This window comes from Pollachius pollachius (genome assembly GCF_949987615.1).
Source record: "Pollachius pollachius genome assembly, chromosome: 11".
NCBI classification, from domain to species: Eukaryota; Metazoa; Chordata; class Actinopteri; order Gadiformes; family Gadidae; genus Pollachius; species Pollachius pollachius.
Window position 1 is genome coordinate 1,902,470 of NC_136944.1, and position 23,154 is coordinate 1,925,623.

General features: G+C 41.2%; 2 protein-coding genes across 2 annotated transcripts in view; both read right to left on the reverse strand.

Moving 5' to 3' along the window:
• Positions 1-2,024: 2,024 nt before the first annotated feature.
• dnase1 (deoxyribonuclease I) lies at positions 2,025-11,942 on the reverse strand. Its single transcript, XM_079746545.1, has 9 exons — positions 11,897-11,942; positions 8,173-8,340; positions 7,067-7,155; positions 6,893-6,976; positions 6,675-6,790; positions 5,950-6,059; positions 4,986-5,140; positions 4,625-4,718; positions 2,025-2,159 (listed from the first exon to the last, which is right to left on the reverse strand). The coding sequence occupies exons 2-9, from the start codon at positions 8,308-8,310 to the stop codon at positions 2,034-2,036; spliced, it is 912 nt and encodes a 303-aa protein (XP_079602671.1). The 5' UTR covers positions 8,311-8,340; positions 11,897-11,942; the 3' UTR covers positions 2,025-2,033.
• Positions 10,573-23,154, reverse strand: part of arhgdig (Rho GDP dissociation inhibitor (GDI) gamma) — a 17,382-nt gene continuing 4,800 nt past the window's right edge. The window contains exons 2-6 of the mRNA XM_079746546.1: positions 21,091-21,267; positions 20,402-20,485; positions 15,344-15,420; positions 13,980-14,043; positions 10,573-12,398 (exon numbers count right to left, since the gene is read on the reverse strand). Coding sequence (XP_079602672.1) covers positions 12,199-12,398; positions 13,980-14,043; positions 15,344-15,420; positions 20,402-20,485; positions 21,091-21,267 — 602 coding nt within the window. The 3' untranslated portion in view covers positions 10,573-12,198. The remainder of the gene's footprint in view (positions 12,399-13,979; positions 14,044-15,343; positions 15,421-20,401; positions 20,486-21,090; positions 21,268-23,154) is intronic.

Genomic DNA, 23,154 nt, shown 5'->3' on the forward strand with positions numbered 1-23,154 from the left:
CCCTAACCCTAACCAACTGTAGGCAGACTCCTCCCAGCTAACCCTAACCCTAAGCCTGACCGACAGGTGACTGGAGGGTAAGCAGACTCCTTCCCCCTAACCCTAACCAACTGTAGGCAGACTCCTCCCAGCTAACCCTAACCCTAAGCCTGACTGACAGGTGACTGGAGGGTAAGCAGACTCCTTCCCCCTAACCCTAACCAACTGTAGGCAGACTCCTCCGAGCTAACCCTAACCCTAAGCCTGACTGACAGGTGACTGGAGGGTAAGCAGACTCCTTCCCCCTAACCCTAACCAACTGTAGGCAGACTCCTCCCAGCTAACCCTAACCCTAAGCCTGACTGACAGGTGACTGGAGGGTAAGCAGACTCCTTCCCCCTAACCCTAACCCTGTAGGCAGACTCCTCCCCGCTAACCCTAACCCTAAGCCTGACTGACAGGTGACTGGAGGGTAAGCAGACTCCTTCCCCCTAACCCTAACCAACTGTAGGCAGACTCCTCCCAGCTAACCCTAACCCTAAGCCTGACTGACAGGTGACTGGAGGGTAAGCAGACTCCTTCCCCCTAACCCTACCCAACTGTAGGCAGACTCCTCCCAGCTAACCCTAACCCTAAGCCTGACTGACAGGTGACTGGAGGGTAAGCAGACTCCTTCCCCCTAACCCTAACCAACTGTAGGCAGACTCCTCCCAGCTAACCCTAACCCTAAGCCTGACTGACAGGTGACTGGAGGGTAAGCAGACTCCTTCCCCCTAACCCTAACCAACTGTAGGCAGACTCCTCCCAGCTAACCCTAAGCCTGACTGACAGGTGACTGGAGTTTCAGCTGTTGGGATCCCGGGAGAAGAGTAGGGGGAATTTGACCAAGCCTTTAGGGGAGCTGGTGGTCCCCGTCTCAGAGACATGGATCCTCAGCCCTAACCATCAGGACCTTCAGCCCTAACCCTTACCCTAACCATCAGGACCTTCAGCTCTTACCCTAACCCTTTACCCCTAACCCTAACCATCAGGACCTTTAGCCCTAACCCCAACCTCAACCCAGGTAGGTGCAGCTGGGAGAGATAGTCTTGCAGGATTGTGTTTAAAGATGGTGGTGTCGAAGGGTGGTGGTGTTGGAAGAGTGGTGGTGTCGAAGGGTGGTGGTGTCGAAGGGTGGTGGTGTTGGAAGAGTGGTGGTGTTGAAGGAAGATGGTGTTGAAGGAGGATGGTGTTGAAGGGTGATGTTGAAGGGTGGTGGTGTTGAGGGATGATGGTGTTCAATGCGTAGATTCCTGCGACGTGTCGGATGAGGCTCGAGTCTGAATGGTCCTCACTGCCCCACTGAAGCCTAAAGGAGCCAAAGGGGCTCCACATGTATCTGCTTTATGAGTTTCTATTCCAAATCTGTAGCAGACTTCTGCATCCAGGTCTGCCTCTTTCTGCGGGATTGAAGCTAACGTGGCTCTAGTCCTGCTGCTACCAGCTTTCTCAAACTCTTCCGACCCGGCTTGTGCAGCTTCTAAAAGTCATCTTTTGAAAGTGAGTCTTTCGTACTGCAATAATTTCTCCTGCTGTCTTTTCATTACACTTTTCCACTATTTGATCTCTCAGCATGTTTGCTCTCGAAGCGCTGACATACAGTAAGTATAGACAGATTCCTGTTTTTGACTAAGACTCAGTCTAAACTTGTGTTATCTGTGTTGTTAATTAGTCTTGCTTTGAATTTGTTCTTTCATTTTATTGCAATGTAATCAACAATACTATACAGATTTTTTAATAACTATGCAATTGTTTATTGCATGTATTTATGTTCCGAAGAAATTTCCATGAATTATTGATTGTGTGGTTGTGTAAGAATAGGCTTATTGAAGATGCAAATCATTCAATGTTGTCTTACCAACCATTGGCCCAACCAAGCGCCCGTTTACTAAAGTTTACATCCAACTTTATTTAAGTCAAGCTACTCATGGCATTGTGAACTGACATGAATTCTTCCTCACTGGACAAAACAACGTTTTAACCATCAGTTTAAAGTTCGTCCAGTGCTGCAGGGCTCAGGCAGATGGAGGGCCGGATGGAGGGCCAGAGGGAGGGCGGGAGGGAGGGCCAGATGGAGGGCCAGATGGAGGGCCAGCGGTCAGCCTCACCTCCACAGGATAATGGTCGCTCACGGCCAAGGTCTAAGGCACAGATGGTTTGGTCAAGCAGCACGTCTGTCAATTATCATTTTAAGATTAATATCTTATGCTCCAGAGAGATAAACAATGTATTGAATTTGGTTTGCGGTGGCGTCTCAAGACATATACCTCAACAGTGGCCCAGAAGACGGTAAAGCTAAGTGTTTAGTTAACTATGTAGTGTCAGGTCATTTACCATCTGATACGCATTAAAACAAGTCATAGAAACTCATATTTTTCCAAATACTAACCGTTACCATTCTTTTTTCTGATATCAAATCTAAATATTGGCGGAATTAAAAATGGATTTTCCAACATCTACAAAATGATCAGATGAAACAAAACATTTTCACTACTGCGTTCAAATAATATTATATTTTCTACAAGTCCATCTTTTATACATCCAGCACGGACAATGTGTGCAGCCACCAACATTGTACAGACCTGCCAGGGCTAAAATAACTTTAGCTGTAATGAAAGCTACCTGTTACCGAACATGGATCTATTATGAGAACATGTTCAAGTTAAAGCCAAGCGAGTGTGTAGAGAACAATCTGTAGGCAGCAGCCGTATGCACACCGCCCAGCCATAGAGGAGGTATAAAACACAACAAACACTGAGGAATGTACAGCTTCACAGAATTACTGACAGAGAGTTGATCATACATGACAAATCTAGATTTGAATGTAAAATACTGAGATCAAGATGGGGACCAAAGCTGCCCATAGAGTTTCAATATTTATGAGTTTGTGAAAATGACATGCAGTCCCATAAATAAAAGTCTATATAATTATAATATTTCTTACCCTAACCCTAGCTCCATGGAGGGAATTGCGAACGTCCTCTGGACCTGATGTATTTTCTGTTGTGTGTGCCTAACTATGCGCTTGTGTGTGCATAATGCGTCCGTTTGGAGCGTTGATTGTGCAAGTCCTCAGTAATTAAATCTACACATCTGCAAGATCCGATACATCCATGAAAGGAAGGGGCAGTATTGGGATGTGGGGAGGTCAGGGTTCAGCAGCGACAACATTGGCAGAAAGAAGCAGATGCTGTCACTCTTTCTGCAAGTCATCATTGTTGTTGAGAGGCTGTATAATATAGGCAGCCAAAGTGGTCCTACCAGGTCCTTCCCCTGGAATACCCAACCAGATCTGCATTCAAACTCTAGCTGTCACTGTCACCCTTCCCATCAAGCTCTACATTGTGTGAGCTATCGTCCACCCGTTTCTCCTACATTCTTCGATGGATGCCCTCCTTAGCTGCTCCTCAGGACAATGATGGTACTCATTGTCCTGGGTGGCTTAACACCCTCTGAATTAATAGACATTTCTACCAACTTCATCCTAAAACTCTGCCCTTCTCTGAGCAACAGGGCTGGTAACCATTCATTCTGCGGTACCTCGGCTCTCTCGGTAACCCTGCTTCGTTTACCTCACAGTCACTTTGTTGCTTTCTCTCTCCCCTTGATGTCCTTCCCCTCCCTCCTCCATACTCTTAACGCTTTCACCACCCGCCGGAACCTGGAAGAACCTGAAACCTGAAACTGAATAGTTACGTCTAACTATCTACCTGCCCTCTTGACCTGATCCCCTTCTCCAATCCGTGTCGAGCGACATTCTTCCATTCCTCATCACCCTCATCAACTCCTCCTCACTTTAGCCCTTATTCCAGTGTCCTTCAAGACTGCTAGAATCAAGCCGTTCTTTAAGACACCAATCCCTTGTTTCATTCCTTTTTAAAACTCTGAAACCTGCCATCTCTAATCAACGGCCCTCCTATCTCTCACAAAACAACCTGCTTGACCCTTACCAGTCAGGCATTAACACTGCAAACTCAACTGAGACATCACCGCCTTCCTTGCGGTGATAGCTTCGTCGGTTCTAATTCGCCTCAACCTTTCCGCGGCCTTCGACACCCTGAACCACCAGATCCTTCTCGCCACTACTGCCAAACTCAGGTCGCTTACTCTGCACTATCCTGGTCCACATCCTACCTGACGATTCGCACCGATCAGCTCATATGGAATGGCTCCTTGTCAAACCCTGCACTTTCGACACTGGTGTCCCTCAAGGCTCTGTATTGGGACACCTTCTATTCTCCCTATATACTAACTAGATCCTTGCGTTCAAATGGTCACATGGTTTCTCCTATCATTGCTACGCTGACTATTCGACTATTCCTCTACTCTTCCTTTTGCCAGCACATGGACTAATTGGTCATGGTCGCCGACATTGCAGTATCTCCATCACAAACCATGAGGAACCTTGGTGACAATCAGCTATGCTGCACCACGAACATTACCTTGGTGGCCCCTCCTGCTGATTTGCGATTCGATTACTACAACTCGCTTATGGCTTTTTGTTTAAGAAGGTATGGAAGTAGGGGGAGTAGAGGTGGAACTCCGACTCACCCCTGATCGATGACATACCTGCTGCCTTGCTTATAAAGAGTGGGGGAAGTCTCACCAGGCTGTGGCTGAGGTGGAGGTCCTCCATATAGTTATAGACCGCAGCACTACCAAGTACCACTCTTTTCAGCATGTCCGCTGTGGCCACAATCCTAAAGAGGAACAACATGGCAAAGAATTTTCCTAGGTTTGAGCTACTTGCACTTGAAGAGCCAATCATTTATTGTTGTATCTCCACTATTTCAAACAAATCTTTTACTTATTTTGTTGATACTTTTATAAAGTATCAATAACTAGTTGTGTCCATGCATAAAGTGTATTGTTAATTTCAATACTTTACAGAAATCAATAACTTTAACAATAGCACTGTCAATGATCATTATGTCCTCTCACCTTGAGTGTCTGTGGTTGTTAAGTACCTGTCATAGGGGCAGTTGGTCTGCGACACGGTGGTGTCCACATCATTAGAGATGAGCCATTGGAAGCTCTCATCTGTGAAAAGGCGAATCTTCTCCCAGTCTTTGCCCGTAACATAGGTGCAGCCTGTATTGAAGTCGCCCAGGAGCAGGATATCCTACAGGGTAGATCAATAAATGTGATGTAGGTAAGGTTTTAGAGCTAGTTGTTTGAGAATATGTTTTCACAGTTGAATTCTCCTGCCGCTGTATAGCCAGATGAGGGATTTTAGACATCACATGCTTATTTCACGCTTATTTATTTTCTTTCTAACCCTAACCCTGTCAATCATGTACACAGTGTTGCCTGTCAATCACGCACAGTATTATAATTTTATTGATTTTGAGTTGATATTTATTTTGGTTGTTATTTTGAAATTGTGCTCTTTTGCACTTTTCCTAGCCTGATAATCATCCAGAATTTATCTTCAGATTCACTTCACAATCTGCTTTCAGAAACTGGGCGGAGTTACTTCCACCTAAACCAACCACGATGCGGGTTACAATTACATAAGTGACATTTTCTCTGTTGTTGATTGGCTCGTGGGAATTCATTGACATTGTTCTCCTTTTTTCTACTTGTAAACGTGATAGTATGACTTTAACATGGGGATAATCAACCAAGTAATCTATACCAGTTTGTCACTATTAGTAAAACAATAGCACCATTTCGAATTCCTATGTCTCTGCCAACCAGTTTATAAACGTGAAAGCCAACAATCATCAATCAATACATTCCGATACAAATAAGTGAATTGAACACGGCTACCCATAGAGAGTTCATAGATTGAATCCGTTCATTGGCTATCTTAACTTTTATTTTTCTAAGGATGGCGATTTTGGAACCTATCTTTGGGTGGAGGGCTTCAGGGCTTCTTAAAAAGTTTGCAATTGGTGCATAGTGCAGCCTACGATAAGTAGTACACACGTTAGTGTGCCATCGAGTGCAGACATCGTTCACCACATCGTAGAGGGCGTCCACCTCTTTGATGGCCCAGTCTGGTGAGGTGTGCTGAGGGATCAGGACAAAGCTCCCACCTGCTCACACAAAACAAAGAATCTGCAATCAGGACTAGAAGCGACTTGAGTATTTTTCCAGTCAGCAAAAATGTAATTTGGCTGATTAAGGCCAGAGGTGGGAGTAACACATGGCAAGTCACAAACAATTCAAAAGTATTAAAGCAAGTAATCATGAAAAATTGAGTTTATAGTCAACATTAACGAAAACTGTAGCGTGCTTACAATTTAAAAATCATACAGATATTTGACAATAGTGGTAATAAATAACAAGCCTAACTATTGATAACAATAGCAAGCAGGGCTCTGAAATTAAAACAGCTGAAGGGCTTCAAGTGGAAAGAAAAGTGACCTCTCATCTGTGAATGATTCTTTTATATCCTTCACTCGATGTTCGATTAATTTTGAGTGTTACATACAGACATAGGCTTTGTTTAAAGAGTAAGAAATCAACCAATCAAGTTTAAAAAACAAAATGTAACTTCTTCATATCTTGAAAGATGAGAAAATATTCAAGTCATCTGTCTCAAATCTAAGTCAAGTGTCAAGCCAGTAATACCAAGTGAAAGTTGAATCTTATCAATGTTAGTCAAGCAAGTCCCAAATACTCAAGTCCCGCAATAATCCATGACATACCACTGTTTCTGGAAGAGAACATGACAACAAAAGGTTCTCGATTGAAGATGTCTGTACCACATGGCTCGCAGCCATCATCGTAGGTGTAGTTCTTCACTACGGAGACAGTATCCTCCCTGGAAATAACACACATTAGCATTGGATCAATGTCAGAATATCCAACCTACCTACATGGTAATCAAGTCATATTAATAGAACATGATAAGATGTAGCCCTACCTGTAAAGGAAAAGGTATCTCTCCTTGTACGTGCTGCGACCCAAAGGTTCACTCACAATGTAGCTGTACTGGCCTGCCGCCCCCCTGGTTACACACAGGCACCACACAATCAAGCACATTTCACCTTTTAATGCTTTTATATCTGAAAGAAAAAGATGAATGAGTTTCCATTACTGGTTCACATGATTCATGAGGAGTTTGGTTGCAGACAGATCACTGTCTCTGACTTCCTGGATGAGAATGATGTCATAGCGATGGACAATCTAAGAGCAAGTAATAAGAGGAGAAAGGTATGTTAATATCAAGCTGGACTCTAAAGTGGTATACAGTTACTTTGCTCAGATTTAAACCAGTGGGATGAAACGAGTATGGAAGGAATTATTCATATTTATACCACATAATTTGAAAATACTTGACCCTGATTTCTCAATAACATCCAAACTTTGCACTATTTTTCAATAACGGGACACCTCTGCCTTTTAACCAACCTACGCTTCCAACATTATCAACCCCATGGCAGATTCAGGGACTACAGATGAAAAATAGTTTGCATAACTAAATCTGGTACATTTACATGTCATATGCAATGGACATGTCGATTAATGTACACTGTCCCTTTTAAATAAATAAATAAACAAACAGATACAGCTATCAACCCCATGGCAACGCAAAAACAAAATGCTAAAAGTGCCAAGGAGGAATATTTAAAATAGCTGTTGATAAAAAACGGTTACAACATTACAACAGTATCGTTGAATAAAAAAACAATAATGTTTTGGATGAAACTAATATCTAATCATTGTTCGTAACTGTGGTTTAAGGGGGTTTAACCTAGTTCTTACTCATTCACACTGGTAAAAAAAAGAATGAAGGAAAGAAGATCATTTATTTTATGCAACATCCACAAAGACAGTAATAGTTAGTATTGATTACAGTTAGTTTTATTATAGTATGGTACTACTATAGTAGTATAGTAGTACTAAATAGTAGTTAGTGTATATAGTAGTTAATTATACTAAATAGTAGTTATTTTAGTTAGTAGTTAGTTATACTAAGTAGTAGTTATTTTAGTTAGTAGTAAGTTATACTAAATAGTAGTAAGTTTAGTTAGTAGTTAGTTATACTAAATACTAGTTAGTGTAGTTAGTAGTTAGTTATACTAAATAGTAGTTTGTGTAGTTAGTAGTTAGTTAAACTAAATAGTAGTTAGTGTAGTTAGTTATATAAAATAGTAGTTAGTGTAGTTAGTAGTTAGTTATACAAAGTAGTAGTTAGTGTACTGTGCTTATGATGTCCATCAGTGTGGAGTTGGAAGCCTTTTTGTCCCCAAAGGATTTGATGTTGAAGGCCCCCAGAAAGAGCGAGGTCCCGAGCTGCAGCAGGGCCCAGAGCAGACCCCCGGTGAAGAGCACACGCATCCTGAGAGAGGAGTGACGGTATAGATCACACTGAGAGGGGAGGCAGTGGGGTAAGAGGGGGGAGGCAGTGGGGTTAGAGAATGCAGTCGCACTGGGGCTTATATGGATGCCTTCTTCTTTGGAGGATGTACTCCAAAAAGGCAAAAGCAACAGAAAAAGAGCCAATGGGGCGTTTTCTCTCCCTGCTGCTGCCATTGGCATTACGTTGCTGTGCTTCCAATAGCTGTTTGATTTGCTACTGCCTGCTCTGGTTAGCTGCCCGTATTGTTAGGGGCTGTGTCTGTACTTGTGGCCAGGGGCAGGGCTTGGTTTCACCATATTGTATTGGAGCCTGGTATTCGTTACACTGTACATGTTACTAATCATACTAATCATAGGTCATATTTATACTAATTCAGGTCAATCATTACAAAATAAATTTGCCTCTGGTTACATTTTAAGCTATCAAGTTGTGGCCAATACATGTGATAGCCCGGCAATGTAAGCAGCACATATGCAATGCGTATGCTTTGAATGGCTACTGCTTTGACAATAGTTAGTCAAGTTATCAAATATTTTATATTAAATATATTTTTCAACATGATAATCTAAACCTTTCAATAATAAATACACATTTACTAATTCATTGCATCTCGTTATTTCATTTACATATAGATCTTATTACTTTTTCACTGAAATATTTATTATTTAATACATTATAAAAAAATTATAAGATCTGATTCTGATGTATCTGAAAAGTGGTTCAATAAAACAAAAAATAGGTTATGGTAAAATACGAGACGCAAATCAACCAAAGATACCAAAATTCAAAGCTGATCATGCAATTTCGTCCAAATTGAAAGCTGCCCAACTAACCTGCCGGTATATTCCAGGAAGAAAGCAAAGCAATGGTGAGCGAACGGCCCAATATATAGTCTTCCTGTCAGTCAAGGGCATGGCTTATTGCTAGCAAATCATTATGTGTCCTAATGTTGACAATATCCCAGGGGCCTTTTGAGCAAAAACTGGACTGATATTGTCCTCCATGCTGTCTTTAATTTAGCAGGTACAGTTGACAGAGCAGCCACGGGGGCGGGGGTGTGTGGATGTTCGGGACATCTGAGGTAAGGGGTGAAGGGAGGTACAGGTGGAGGCCTTGAAAGCCCTCTACAGATACAAATCTTATCATGAATTGAACTAGGATATTTTCATGGTCTTCGAAGTGAAAAATCATCCAAAATAATTAAGTGATCAGCCAAAAGTCGCATTAGTCAAATTTGTGTTTTGTAACTAAAATTAATCACTACATGATTTGCAAATACCCACATAACGTAACATAATTAAAATGTTGACTTTCCTAAGAAAAACAGGCTCTATATTCAGCTGAGTAGGCTAGCTGATACGCATGGGAACGGGGCCACTTGGTCTGAGAAGGTGATAATGATATTTAGACAGCGTTTAAGGAAGCCTGCGTTTCTAAGCTTTGAATCATATACTCGATAAGGCAAGGAGAATTGTTTAAAAACAAATATTTTTATGCAACAAAACACATTCACAAAATGTAATTAGAAAATGTTATTATTGTTAAACATTTAAATGATGAACAAATGTATATGTGTTGCAGTATAATCTGAAATATTTAGCAGGTAAGCATATGTTATGTTGTTTTCCATAAAATGTTTTAATTGATTAGTGAATGCCACCCATTGATTGACCATGCCTCTTTCATTCATGTAATTAAACAGACATGACATGGAATACAACTTAAAACACACTAAAGGCGTCTTGTGTGTCCGCAGTTTCTGAATAGATTTAATATTTACCACTACAGTAAAAGATTTACAATATGTAATGTATAAACATCAACTAGGCTATCAACAAAAGGATATGGATCTGCCATCATCTGACTTTCATGTAAGAAAGGATCATGGTGAGAAAAGTTTAAATTCACCCAATATTTATTTGATCGGATGAAAAATAATCCACGTTTCCCCCTAACTCTCCTGACACTCAGAAGTCCACCTAATGGGTTATGGTTATGGTAATTGTAACCCTAAACCTTACCCTCCTGACAATCAGACAGACCCCCTAATGGGTTAGGGTTATGTAACCCTAACCTTAACCCTTCCCCTTCTGACACTCAGATAGACCACCAAATGGGTTAGGGTTATGGTAACCCCGATCCCACCCACAGGTCGAAGGTGCTGAAACAAGTTCCCATTTGGTCATTCAAATCTTTATTAAAAGAAACATGATACTTGACTCGATTTAACACATTTTTAAACGCAGCGCATTTTAACAGGCAGGGAGTCCTACGGTCAGACAGCTTCAATGTTTTCTTCTTTACGTCCACCACTCTGCTAAATATAAACCCTACAGATACTTTGTATACATTCATTTGTGTTCATATTTATTCGTCTTTTTCAATCATTTTAAAACACAACAAATTTTACTTTTATTTTAGGAAAGTTGTAAGAAAAAATGAAGAAACTCTTGATATATCATGCAACATCCAACAAACCAACAATTATTATTCCTAGAGCGACAGCCATCTTAATTGCATTTCAGTGCTCAATATCATAATCAGTGAAAATTACAATATTATTTCCAAAGTTTGTACACCCTTTTTATTCTCTATATTTTAAAAGTTGTTGGACTAAAGCATCATGAACCATCTACCATATTCACTAATACCTTACTTAACTCAATAAATGTGTCATTATATTCATTGGTCTTTGAAATACCTGTTGAATTTAGCAGAGTTCTTTCTTATAATGTTATGCTCTTTTCAACTGAGGAAAAATTACATCCATGCAACTCTTTCGACAGCATATTACACTATGCCAGAACATGACATTTGGGGACAATGATGTGTTTAAGGTTGATGATATTGAATGCCCTTTCATCATTGTAAATTCACTATGAAAAAAATCATCATGATTTTAAATCATCATGATTTGATCATACAAATTTAACTGCTTTTTTAAATCTATGGTAAGAAAATTATGCAACAAAACGTGAATATTTTATGAATCAGACTACTGGGCCTACTGTAGGGCCGACTGTAGAGTCATGACTGAACCATGGGCTTCCAAACCTAACCTAAGTTCAATGAAGTTAGACAGCAAGTAGATAGTTATTTTGTATGGCATAAACCAATGTGCTCCTCATAATGCAGGATGAGGGGGGGGAAACTGTACTACATCTCAATGGATGTCTTCTCTCTGCTTAAGGTTCTAACAACGTGGAACTAACACCACTAGTTGCCCCGAATCCTGTTAAATAGGTTCCCTAGTTAGTTGCTTATATTTGTTTAGAGTTAATATGTATTGCCAGCCTGACATAAGGGAGTAGCAGGAAGCAACAATAGTGAGGAAGAGGAGTCTGCAAATCTATTTTTGTTACATATTAGGACTACATTAGTGACTAAATATTAAATCCATCCACATTAACAGTGTTATTGTAGCCATTCAATAAATGTAGCTTACCCACTTACAACCATGTATCAGACCCTGTATTACAATGTATTACTTCATATGAACTTTAAAAGAGCAGCAAATTCTGAAATAATATGAGTAGTACGACTCTTTATGGAAGTCAGGTTTACCACATGCCTGAGAGAATACGTCCGCCATCCTTCACCGCTTCCTAGGACTGCAATGCACAGGTCTGACTAGGGAGGGTCAAAGGAAAAGAGGATTTAGAAACGCTAACAATGAAATAACTGCAGGCTGTGTTACATGTGAGGTGATGGCGTGGTTGTTAAGCTCAGTATATGGTGATGTTTTCCCTTTTATTCATGAATTAAACAAATAATCCACCTTACATTTGTCACAGACCTCAACAGATCTGGTCCAACAGGAAGCATAAACCAAGAGCATAATCAAGAATTAGAGACAAAGGTCTAGTCTAGCCGCTCCAGTCCTTCTTGATGTTCAGGTTCCACTCCCAGGACAGGTGGTTGGTCTTGTCATCATCTGTGAAGTGGGACTTGATGTGGTAGCTGCCACGGACCATCATGCCTTTGGGCGCTTCTTCTACAGGGCTGATGAACTCGTGTTCTTCAGCGTGGGGAGGGTAGCTGCCCACCATGAACACCGACCTGTTTACTGGAATCACACACACAACCATGTATCAAACCACACACACAACCATGTATTAAACCACACACACACAACCATTATCAAACCACACACACAATCATGTATCAAACCACACACACACAACCATAATCAAACCACACACACAACCATTATCAAACCACACACACAACCATGTATTAAACCACACACACAATCATTATCAAACCACACACACATCCATGTATTAATCCACACACGCAACCATTATCAAACCACACACACAACCATGTATCAAACCACACACACAACCATGTATTAAACCACACACACAACCATTATCAAACCACACACGCGACCATGTATCAAACACAACCATGTATTAAACCACACACACAACCATTATCAAACCACACACACAACCATGTATCAAACCACACACACACAACCATTATCAAACCACACACGCGACCATGTATCAAACACAACCATGTATTAAACCACACACACAACCATTATCAAACCACACACACAACCATGTATTAAACCACACACACAACCATTATCAAACCACACACACAACCATGTATCAAACTACACACACACAACCATTATCAAACCACACACACAACCATGTATTAAACCACACACACAACCATGTATCAAACCACACACACACAACCATTATCAAACCACACACGCGACCATGTATCACACACAACCATGTATCGAACCTGTTCGGACCGGGCTTGATATCACCCTACATTTTCACAATCTCTGTGAGACATAGCGACTGTGGTGTGCCAGTTTACATGCTTAATAATGAAGCAAAACATATTTAATAATAATATAAATGCAAGGTCTAGGACTCGTTGCCTCACAGGAAAAGTAGGCATAGCACGGCAATGTTTCCGATGCGTGCATATGACGTATCCTTGCTTTCTGTTAGGAGACGACCAGTGAGGTCTGAGCTAAGCAAGAGATTTGACAACCGTTCTGTGAGGGATTCAATCTGGACGATAACTTATCAACTTATAACTTATCTATTAATTTATAACTTATCTGTTTTGCATCTAGATGGAATGTAGCAACACTGCCTCCAGAGGGGGATGTGTTGCTTACATCCCTCAGACAACTGTTCCAACCTGCTTCGACAAAGCAAAGTTTAAACTACAACCTCACCACCCTTTTAAATCAAATACACTTTTAAATCTCAATTTGAAGTCTGATTCAAATGCTTATAATGATCATTAATAATCATTGAATTTATATAGTGCTTTTCAAGTCCCCAAAGCACTTTACAGTGAAGGAGGGGACCTCACTAACCACCACCCCCCAGGTGGTGGTTAATGCTACGCCCACTGGGGGTAGCACCCACTTGGGCGATGCACGGCAGGCAATCTGCGCCAGAACGCTCACCACACACCAGCTAAGAATAACATAGACTGCACCTACAGAGTGAGCTGGACAGTGCGGCATACATAAAACAATACAATACATCTGTAGAACTTCCAGATCAAGGTATTTTACTACCCAGAATCTAAATTGAGAATACCTGTGATAACTAACAACTAATAGTATTAGTGCCCTCCTAGTAAACAGTGAACTTACCCCTCACTCCTTTCCTGTATGTCACATAGACATACTTCAGGCCAGCCACAATATCTCTGTTCACCTGGGGAACACAAATTTATGTTAGTGACCATGTCTAAAAATTATGTTCTTCTAGATGTTTCAAGATGTTTATCCACAGAATATCCCTCCCACTTCCCTCCAAGCCAAACGATTATCAGAGATGATTCCCGCATGGTAATTATTGAGTTTACACACACAAATACATATGCATACTATTCCCTCCCTCCCCCCCCCCCCCCCCCCCCCCCCCCCCCCCCCCCCCCCCCCCCCACACACACACACACACACACACGCACACACATATAGCTGAATCAACTTAATGCAGTACCATTGTCCCGCCAGAAGGAGCTGTCACAGTACAGTTCAATACATTGACTGAGTGTGTGTCTGTGTGTGTTCTAAGGATAACTTACAACGAACACACACACACACACACACACGCACACACACGCAACGACACAGTGACCTTTCCACCGAATACCAGCAGTTATTCAAAATGCTAATTTATTTCATTCATAGACTGCACTACTAAAATTGAGTCAATGAATTCGACTGATTGTGTCATTTTCCTTTTGCAGTTTACATAAAATCTGTAATATTAAAGAATCCCTCAAATATGCTTGTTATCCAAAACAAATTCAGATTCATGAAAACAAAAAGAAAAGAAAAGTGTAGTCATTGTTAACTCCTAGAAAGGTCGGTGCTGCACGTAGAATACAGAAAGCACGTTACAGTTGTCATAACAAAAATGTCCATATGAAATGTGATCAGTATCAATAGGATATTCAACAAATAATTCATGTTGCCATTCATTTCACGTTAATAAACTTGTAAATGTTGTTTTAGGTCTTCAAGTATACGGACAAACGTTATTTATTTATATCAAGCCACCATTTAGGCCACATGGAATGACTGCTATGAGACTAAAGGATAAATATCCTCATCAGAAAGTCAATACTATTGATGTTCCTGTATACCTCCATTCTTCATCCAGTATTTCTCTGGACCTTACCATTACAAAACCCTCTCCCTCTATTTATAGCCTTGGGAAATAGGATGCTAGGATTATTATTCCTGCTCTATTGTTTAACATGTGGGACACTGGGACAAGACCACCTTTTAGACAGACAGAGGGACAGACAGACAGACAGACAGGCAGACAGACAGGCGGCAGACAGACAGACAGGCAGACAGAGACAGGCAGAGAGACAGGCAGACAGAGAGAAAAGCAGAGAGACAGGCAGACAGAGAGACAGGCAGACAGAGAGATAGACAGAGAGACAGACAGACAGGCAGACAGACAGAGAGACAGACAGAGATGCAGACAGACAGACAGGTACCTTGAAGTGTATCTTCACCCTGTACTCCACTCCCTCCTTCAGGGTGAAGCTCTGCTTCTTCTGGGTCTCCAAGTCTCCTGGACAATGACATCATCATGAGGATCAATACCTCACTGTGTCAACCCTCTCGACAATGACATCATCATGAGGATCATTACCTCACTGTGTCAACCCTCTCGACAATGACATCATCATGAGGATCATTACCTCACTGTGTGAACCGTCTCCTGGACAATGACATCATCATGAGGATCATTACCTCACTGTGTGAACTGTCTCCTGGACAATGACATCATCATGAGGATCAATACCTCACTGTGTCAACCCTCTCGACAATGACATCATCATGAGGATCATTACCTCACTGTGTCAACCCTCTCGACAATGACATCATCATGAGGATCATTACCTCACTGTGTGAACCGTCTCCTGGACAATGACATCATCATGAGGATCATTACCTCACTGTGTCAACCGTCTCCTGGACAATGACATCATCATGAGGATCATTACCTCGCTGTGTCAACCGTCTCCTGGACAATGACATCATCATGAGGATCATTACCTCACTGTGTCAACCCTCTCCTGGACAATGACATCATCATGAGGATCATTACCTCACTGTGTCAACCGTCTCCTGGACAATGACATCATCATGAGGATCATTACCTCGCTGTGTCAACCCTCTCCTGGACAATGACATCATCATGAGGATCAATACCTCACTGTGTCAACCCTCTCGACAATGACATCATCATGAGGATCAATACCTCACTGTGTCAACCCTCTCGACAATGACATCATCATGAGGATCATTACCTCACTGTGTGAACCGTCTCCTGGACAATGACATCATCATGAGGATCATTACCTCACTGTGTCAACCCTCTCCTGGACAATGACATCATCATGAGGATCATTACCTCACTGTGTCAACCCTCTCCTGGACAATGACATCATCATGAGGATCATTACCTCACTGTGTCAACCCTCTCCTGGACAATGACATCATCATGAGGATCATTACCTCACTGTGTCAACCGTCTCCTGGACAATGACATCATCATGAGGATCACTACCTCACTGTGTCAACCGTCTCCTGGACAATGACATCATCATGAGGATCATTACCTCACTGTGTCAACCCTCTCCTGGACAATGACATCATCATGAGGATCATTACCTCACTGTGTCAACCGTCTCCTGGACAATGACATCATCATGAGGATCATTACCTCGCTGTGTCAACCGTCTCCTGGACAATGACATCATCATGAGGATCATTACCTCACTGTGTCAACCCTCTCCTGGACAATGACATCATCATGAGGATCATTACCTCACTGTGTCAACCCTCTCCTGGACAATGACATCATCATGAGGATCATTACCTCAACCACAGAGCCCAAGGCCCTTATTAGCATGAGCATGATAACATAAGCCTATTGTCTGTTAGTCTAGCTATTATACCTCATGAGATAGTATTATTCATATTATTATATACAGTATATGCTATATAGTACGCTGTTTAAATGTGTATATGTATATATATATATATATATATATATATATATATATATACAGGGTGCGATTTGCCGGTGGGGATGGTGGGGATTATCCCCCCCTCTGGTTTACACGTCCTACCCTCTGCTGAATTATTTTTATCCTCGGTGGGGATAAAAATTATCCCCCCCACCCAAAGTATTTTCACCATTACATCGTAATAATTAACAACCAAAATACACAGGGTCCGTCTTCATTTTGAAACATTTTAAAATGTTTCTCAAAATTATCCCCCCCTCTGGTTTTTTCACAAATCGCACCCTGTATATATATATAAATACCCCTCTGGAGTCTGTCTGTCTATGAGACTATGAGAACAAAGGTTAATCCATCCAGCAGCAGCCAGAGACTCAGTGGCTCATCTCTAATTCCCCATATCAGGAAAAAGCAGCAGAGTGCTGCACTAATGTTAAGAGTGAGACAGTGACCATACCAAACGTATGAATGAACAAATGTTCTGAGTGACTATACCAAACGTTTGAATAAACATATGTTATAGTAACAAAAATAATAAAATGCACACTATGCATCAAACAAGGGGAAGGGGGTAGATAGGTGTTTATTGTGTCTTTCATTCATTCTTTAGCAACTGACCCTGTTATCCCGGGGTCACAATACCTCCCTCTACTGCTCCTCCCTTCCCATCTCCTCCCCTTGCCTCTCCCCTCCCCTCTCCCCAACTCTCTCCCTTCCCTCTTCTCTCCCCCCCCCCCTCAAATAATGTTTTGTGTTGGTCCTGATTCTCTGCCCTCTAAACCTGTTCTGAAGGCAGGTGTTGGAAGCGGCCATGGGAATGGGAACTTCAAGTCATTTGGGAAACTGAAATTGCATTACCACGCAAAATAGAAAAAGATAATCTGCAAATTTTTTGCAATAAACATGAAGCTATTATTTTAGTGCAATTGGTTATATATTGCTTTGCCATCCATCAGCTGTTAGTGGGCTAGCTGCGCCTGCATGTGTATGAGACACTTTTAGACGGCAATCGGCTCATTCCAAATCCGAGCACCCTGATTGGGTTTAGGGATACCCTAACCCTAACCCTGTTATCCATCTCTCCTTTCATCACAGGTGGTTTCATGCTGCAGTCCTTAATGGTGGAGGAGTGAGGGAGTGGAGAGGATGTTGTTTTGGTCTCTTCTGCTCTCTCCACTCTCTCTCACTTTAGAGCTCTCATTCCTATCTACTGCATCTGCTCTGTGGACAAATACGCGCTTGCTATATTTCACTCATTTCCTGTAGTTACATTTCATATACCTCATCCTAAACTGTTGATCCAAATCAAAGGAGGTGGTGAGACTGAGTGCAATACTGCTGGGTCATGCTGAGGAAGGCCTTGCCCAGCAGAACATAAAGTAAACAATGGCTGAGCGCAGGAGAACGATATGTAAATGACCACACATTCTGCTCTTTACTGTGGAGAGGCTTTGGGCAGCTGGCCACATCCTACAGAATAAGGGTGTTGAGCCAGGCCAGTGGTGTAGAGCGACCGGCACTACTCAGAGGCTACTCATGCTGCTGTGGAACGCACCGCCTGTCACACTGAGTGTGGGATGGGATTCTAAAGAATATTGGACGAGGGGGGGCTCTCTTGTGAACGCCAACATTTCTTTCCGCCAATTTATTCCCAACCATGGCCGAGATAACCACCACTACGAATCATTATTTGTGGAAGTACCAGAGACGTTGGAGAACCCAACACCGTTGTTTAGGCTTTGTATATTATATTATCTCGGTATTACCGAGCTCCTGGAGTCCACAAACGGCAACAATCACTTTCCCCTCCATGTTGCAGATCAGGGAGTGAACAATGATTGCCTTTCACGACCAAGCATCATGCGAAATTCCCGGAAAAGTTCAAATATTTGACCACACGTGAATTGTTTGCTCGTCTAGAATCACATGAAATCCGTGAGAACCAGGTCTTTCATTTGTAGGGTCGTGGGTTAGGGTGAGGGTTAGCTAACCCTCACCCTAACCCTAACCCTAACCCATGTTTGGTGTGACCACATCTTAATGCAGACCATTATGGCGTACTTCATTTTAATACATTTTTAATAACTTGATTAAATAACTTTTTCTCTTTAAAGTTGATAGGACCATTTGCGGGATCTAGCGACCATGTCGTCCCAAAGTTGCCTCAGCTCAATCTTTTATTTCATGAGGTCGAAGAGTTTATCATGAGTAGACTCATGTGGGGTTAGTTAGTTGGTTTCATGGCTTTAGGTCAAAAGGGTCAGGAGATATGCTTGCATGTATTGATAACAAATTATTACGTATTTTAGTGGTGTACTAAGAACTTAATAATGTGATAACAATCGCTTACTTCCCTTATTTTTGTTGTACACAGCATTCTCTGTCACTATTTTTTACTTACCGATGTCCTCTTTCCCTCTTTCCACACGTGCATTAATCGAATATAGATTGAGACTTAGAGCAGCATGCTGTTAACGGTGTGCATTGTGTATAATGAGGTCTGTAATGCGTTAGCTCAGGGATGCTAAATGCATTCCATGCTGCATGCTGGAGCCGTCTGGCTATCTCACTGCAACCCGATCCGGCAGGACCAATACACTGCTCTCAGGGTGGGAGAGCTGATGGTTTCATTTCCATTTTAAATGGGCCCTGCTTTTTAAAATCCTACTGTCTGCCAATAGTACTTGAATATACTGGAAATATTACTTATCGTTGTTAGTTCTTTAAGATGAGATGAGAATGTAGGTATTATGTACGTGTAATACAAACAATATTTCTTCGAACACGGTGAGAAGTAGCCAGGTAAATGAGAAGCCAGAAACGAAGAACAAAGTTCTAGTGCTTCATCTTGGTAAAGGGAGGGTTAGGGTTCAGGTTAGGGTTAGTCGGTTAGGGGTAGAGTTAGAGTAAAGTTTAGGGTTAGGTGCATTGGTGCTTCATCATGATACCTCACTAAGCAGCATCCACTGCCTTACCTTACACCACTATAGGAAACTCAAGCAGTTGTGTGTTTCCTTATAGGGCTAGGGTTAGCAACTTCATTTATCATCAACTTCCCTTTCCTTATATACATTTCTTAAGATGCAAAGTAATTGTATTAATCTGTTTAAATATTTGATGATTGTTGCCGTTACTTTAGCAACATGTATGTTGTTTGTCTCGAGCTATGGCCGTTTGAAGGTTGCCTGGCAATCTCCCATTGGTCAGTTTCTCTAACCCTTGGTTTGGAGAAGTGATGCCTAACCCTAACCCTTACAAAAACTTGTACATGCCTTCATCACTAGTAGGCTTGATTACTGCAATGGTCTCCTTACAGGTCTCTGAAAAAAAAACAGCTCTTACAACCCCAACCCCATCAACCAGCTTTTTCAACCCTAACCCATCAAACAGCTGTTTCTCAGCCATTCAATGGTAAGTACTCACTTAACCTAACCCTAACACTTTGATTAAGACTACCATATTGGAGTTTTAAAGGGGCTGGTTCCAGCTGGTTTGGTGCATTGTGAGGAGGTGTGCTACCTGTGAGCTCCGTGCTGATTGGCTGCTGGGCCTGGTCACACAACAGGGTGAGGCGGGTCACCTGGACATTGGGGAGGGAGGGGTCTGAGGAGGAAGGAAACCTATTGGATTATACCGTATTTCATTGACTTTGTGATTGATTGATTCTTTATGATAAGAAAGTAATTCCTTCAAAGCAATTAGAAAAATATGAATAGTAGATACATATATCAAACATAGATGTTTCATACACTAATTTCCTGTAACTGTCACTATGCTACAGATACTGGGAATAACTCTTAAATCACTAGCTAAGCCCTTCTATAACACTGCATTGAAAAATATAATTATAGTTGATATAATATATTAATATATTCTGTTGATACATGTCACGGTGAGTGTATGAGATCTGCTCATAAGGCCCTGATACCGTCATGGGGACAAGCAGCGCTCCTCTGAAATGTATTAGTGTGCGTGTGCGTGTCTCAATGCTTTTTGTGCAAAAATCACACGATGCATTTGTCTAAAACCAGGTCTAAAACCAGGTCTAATCCCAGGTCTAAACCCAGGTCTAAAGTCAGGTCTAAAGCCAGGTCTAAAGCCAGTTCAAATGCCAGGTCTAAAGCCAGGTCCAAACCCAGGTCTAAACCCAGGTCTTAACCCAGGTCTAAAGCCAAGTCTAAAGCCAGGTCTAAAGCCATGTGAAGTACCTCCCACAATGGCCACAGCCCCCAGCAGGGTCTGCTTGTATTTGTTCAGACTCTCATCCTCCTTGTCCAGCTCTGTGATCTCTTGGAGAGACTTCTGGGCCGGGGGGTTATAGTTGAGAACCGCGTCCGCCTCTCCCTCCTCAGCTATGGATTTCTCTTCCTTCTCAGCCATCAGACCTTAGCAGAAAACATGAAGAAGAGAGAATGTGAACTGGTTATATAATGCCCAGCTGACATCTTTGTAAATATAATATTAATAATAATAATAATAATAATAATAATAATAATAATAATAATAATAATAAAAATTAATATAACCGCAAGCGGTGATTAACGGGGTTCGAGCAAAATTAAAAGTCAAGAACACACTAATGGAAGATATATAAATATGACATAACTATGAAGGAAAGATGTTGATGTTCCCCTTAATGCCATACTGTGCCTCGGCTTTCAGGTGAGTGGGCTGCAGAGCAATGGCCGATTGTCATGTTCAGCATAATTGTCTAATCGGGATTCAAACTCTCAAAATATGGATCACCAGCACAAGGCATTATCCCATTGAGCCACTGACAAACCTTAAATGTAGCCTCATTCACATGGTGAAAATGTCTATTGATAAGCACACAACATCCAGAAAACACCAAGCAAACATATCTCAAATTAATTAAGGGCTTTCTTAAAAGCAAATACCTGAAAAATCTTTGAAATTCTGGGGAAATTAAACATTTGTTGTCAAGAACACTAACGGAATAAATATTAGTATGACAGAGATCATTATGAAGGATAAATGGTTAAGGAAGAAGTTCCCCTTAATGCGATACTGTATTGTTAAATTAGTGGCAATGACAGAATGTCATGTTCAGCTTGTTCATAATGCTCTAACCGTGACACTCAACCTAAGGATCACCAGTACAAGGCATTATCCCATTCAGCCACTGACGTTCCTGAACTGCATGAAGCCTCACATTTTCACATGCTATATACAATATAAATGGTGAAAATGTATATTGATAAGCACACAACATCAAGAAAACTCCAAGCACACATTTCACAAGAGAATTAAGGGCTTTCTTAAAAGAGTACAGATCTGAAAATTTGCACTGTTAATCGTATCCACCTAATGATAGCCGTATAGTAGTTATACAATAAAAAAATGGTCAGATAGGCAAAATGGGTTGAGACTGTGGACGTTTGGCTTTTCTATGAAATTGTGGGAAAAGTAAACAATTTTAGAGCAGAAGATCAGGGTGAAAAAGATGCATCTGATTTTAGAGGTTAATATGATGAAATAATTTTGAGTCAAGGTCAATCTCGTAAGGAGAAATAGGGCTAGTTCATATTATTTTTAAATAGCGCCACCTTTGGGTGCAGTACCACAATTCGGGTTTATTATTAGTGGGGGGTATTGGTATCCACCTTATAATAGTTGTATGTTTTTTTATACATTAACAAAATGGTCATATAAGAAAAATGGGCTAACTGCTCCAACTTTATTGGCCAATATTTCTCAAATGGAACTAAGTAAAACAAATTCTGTTGGTTGATTTTTGAGAGGCTTGGTCTACAGATTTTATAAATTTTGGTGAATTTTTTGTAGCCTGTGAATCTTTTTATCATGTTTAGCTTTAATATGAAAATTGTGGGAAAAGTATACATTTTCAGGGTTTTATACATGTGTCTGATTCTAGAGATTATTATTCTGAAAGAATTTTGAGAGCAGGTCAATCTTGTGAGGAGAAATAAGCCTAATTCATGTTTTTTTACAATAGCGCCACCTTTTGGGTTAATGGGTAGAGGGGGTTATTGTTAACCATACCTGAAAGTTTCAAGAGTTTTCGACTTACTGTATAGGCTGTAGTATGACTTTTACAGAATTTGAGAAAAAAAAAACGTTACAGAAACAATAGGGGCCAAGCAGCTTCGCTGCTCGGACCCCTAATAATGCATTTTATTTATGGGCGCCTTTCTTAACACTCAAGGTCACCTTACAAAATCAAGCATTCTTAAGAGCAAACAAAAACAACAACAACAACAACATAATAAAACAGTGTACAAGAGAGAAAC

What these genes read in the sequence shown, in the direction of transcription:
- dnase1 (XM_079746545.1), bottom strand. Translation starts at nt 8,310, where the DNA reads ATGCGTGTGCTCTTCACCGGGGGTCTGCTCTGGGCCCTGCTGCAGCTC. An exon ending in TGATGGACATCATAAGCACA is followed by an intron (nt 7,156 to 8,172) that starts GTACACTAACTA and finishes ACTTGCTCTTAG; the next exon opens with ATTGTCCATCGCTATGACAT. An exon ending in AGATACCTTTTCCTTTACAG is followed by an intron (nt 6,791 to 6,892) that starts GTAGGGCTACAT and finishes TGTTATTTCCAG; the next exon opens with GGAGGATACTGTCTCCGTAG.